This window comes from Myotis brandtii, unplaced genomic scaffold (assembly GCF_000412655.1).
Source record: "Myotis brandtii unplaced genomic scaffold, ASM41265v1 scaffold10121, whole genome shotgun sequence".
Taxonomy (NCBI): domain Eukaryota; kingdom Metazoa; phylum Chordata; class Mammalia; order Chiroptera; family Vespertilionidae; genus Myotis; species Myotis brandtii.
In genome coordinates, this window is record NW_005353372.1 from 1,946 (window position 1) to 4,522 (window position 2,577).

The window sequence follows — 2,577 nt, forward strand, 5'->3', positions numbered from 1 at the left end:
CCATGGGATGCCAAGACGCCTGGTGCCACTCCAACATCATGGTCTTACCCCATAGAAGAGGCCTTCCTACAAGAGGGCTCAGCAGGGTCAAAGGGCCCAAGGGAACTGGAACAGTTCTGAGAGCCTGAAGGAGAGGGAGTGGTGAGAGATGAGGCTGAAGCAACAGGAGGGGCCAGGCCAAGCCCAAGGCCATGCTGTATTTAGATTTTGTCCTAGAACAGTAGGGAGCTCTTGAGCAAAGGAGTGGCGTGAACAGATTTGCATTTGGGAGGATTCCCCCAGGGTGGGTGGAGACCATGGGACTGGGAGGCGGGGGCAGCAGTGAGAAGACCACTGCCATTGGACATATGACAATGGTAGTCTTGATAGGAGGGCTGAGAGTGTCATTTCAGGTAGAAACAGCAGAGCTTGGTGGTTGCCTGGGTAGAGGGATAGGGAGCTGGTGGGTGGGTATCCGATCCCGTGGATGGAACAGAAGGTGGTCCAGGTGGGTGAAGGGAGGAGGAGTTCTATGTAGACAAGTTTAAGAGGCTCCCAGAACACCCAGGGAGACGTGAAGCAGGCGGCTGGATGTAGGGACAGGCAGCTCAAGGGAGGGGTCTGGACGGGGCACGGGTTCAGGAGTCACAGCAGAGAGCTGAGAGTGGGATACGCTCACCCGTTTAATGTCTAAAGGCCTAGACAGGAGAGGAGGGCCTGTCAGAGAGGGAGAGGAGACTGAGAGAAGGTCAAGGAGTGGACAGCAGCAGATTTAACACGAAGTCTCGAGGATAAGGGCTGACAGGCTCCTCGGATTTAGAGGCAGGAAGACCCCTGAGGACCTCACTGGGGCTGTTGCCATGGAGTGTGAGGGCAAATCCAGATTGGGGGGGCCGGGCGGTGGGAGAGTGAGTGGGACATGAAGCCAAGATATCCTGGGGCACGATTGGCTCTGAAGGGGAGGAGAGAGCTGGGTGGTCAATGGAAGGGTTTGCCCAGTTGACCCAGACAGCAGACCTGCTGCTGGGATTTTGAGAAAGTATCACCTCTCCCCCAACACCCTGAGCTCTTTAAGATCAGAAATGGTGTCTCCCTGTCATGACCTCTCCACAGGGCCCTGTATCTTAGCCGGCTTTGGGTCGTAAGGAATGAGATGCCCAACCACAAGAGGCTTGGGTAATGGGGAAGTGTGACTGGTCTGGCAGAGGGCAGTGTGAGGGGGCAGCTTCTCAACCGTGTGGTCAGAGACACAGCCTTTTCCCCACCTTCTGCTCCCCGACCTTGGCCATGGGATGCCACCACGCCTGGTGCCACTCCAACCTCATGGCCTTACCCCATAGAAGAGGCTTTTTCCCTTGACGTCTCTATTTTGGGAGGAAATGAATCCTTCCCACAGCCCCCAGGAGACTTCCCCTGTGGCTCATTGGCCAGAACAAGGTCACGTGCTCCCAGAGACCAATCATTGAAAGGAAAAAGGGAGGAGCATGACTGGTTTACACCAATCACAACCCATTCCCAGGCCCTAGGGCAGTGGTTCTCAACCTTGACTGCACATTAGAATCACCTGGGAATCTTTTTAAAATCCTGGTTTCTGGGCCTCATCCTCCGGAAATTCTGTTTCTTTGTTATGAGGTGAGGTCACAACATTAGTAACAAAGAAACAGAATTTCCGGAGGATGAGGCCCAGAAACCAGGATTTTAAAAAGATTCCCAGGTGATTCTAATGTGCAGCCAAGGTTGAGAACCACTGCCCTACGGGCTGGGGCTTTGTACCTGGACACACCTGTTGGGAAGAAGAAAGTGTCTCCCAGTGCTTGGGGGCGGGTGTCCCCATCAGACTGGGCACTCGCTCCCCGAGGGCAGGAGCTCTGTCTTCCCATCAGAAGTACCCGGAGCCTAGGTGCTTGCCCGGACTAGACGCGTCTGGAGGACAGGGGCCATCGAACATTCCCAAACCCTCAGCCAGGTTTATTTTCTTGTGATTCCAGAGGAGCAGGATTACTGTCGCAGGCAGCTGTGTGAATGTAATAAAGCAGCTGCCTACTGTTTTGCGAGAAACCTGAACACCTACCAGGAACGGTACCAATTCCACTACAACAAGCAATGCGACGGGAGAGACCACCAGTGCCTCCCGCCCCTGGAAGTCTAGCCTCCCACGCTGAGCTTCCCACTCTGGCCCCCACCCCTCCCCGCCCAGGCTAGTTCCCGGAAAAGAAGGAAACACCCCTCTCCCATCCCAGAGACAAGCCAGGAGCCCCTCTACCCCCAGAGAGAAGCCTTTCTTCCAGAATGAGAAGCCCCGAGGCATGTGGCCTGGCGCCTTTCCCCTCTTCCTTGGGAGACAGATGTCCCGTCCCCACTGCTCTCCAAATCCCGCTTCCTGCTTAGCCGTGGCGGCTACATTCCCAGGGTCTCCTCTAAATAAAGTAATTAGTTCATTGGCAAACTGTGTACGTGTCTGTGTGTGTGTGTGTATGTATGTGTGAGTGTGTATGTGTGTGAGTGTATATGAGACTGTATGGGTGTGTGTGTGTATGTGAGTGTGTGTGTGTGTGTGTGTGTGTGTGTGTGTGTGTGTTTGCGTGCTTGTGTGTGAGA

At 54.6% G+C, this 2,577-nt stretch overlaps 1 protein-coding gene across 1 annotated transcript in view; it reads left to right on the plus strand.

The window, feature by feature from the left end:
- Positions 1-2,425, plus strand: part of LOC106725176 (phospholipase A2, membrane associated-like) — a 3,854-nt gene extending 1,429 nt beyond the window's left edge. Inside the window, exon 4 of the mRNA XM_014535250.1 lies at positions 1,968-2,425. Coding sequence (XP_014390736.1) covers positions 1,968-2,128 — 161 coding nt within the window. The 3' untranslated portion in view covers positions 2,129-2,425. The remainder of the gene's footprint in view (positions 1-1,967) is intronic.
- The last annotated feature ends 152 nt before the right edge of the window (positions 2,426-2,577 follow it).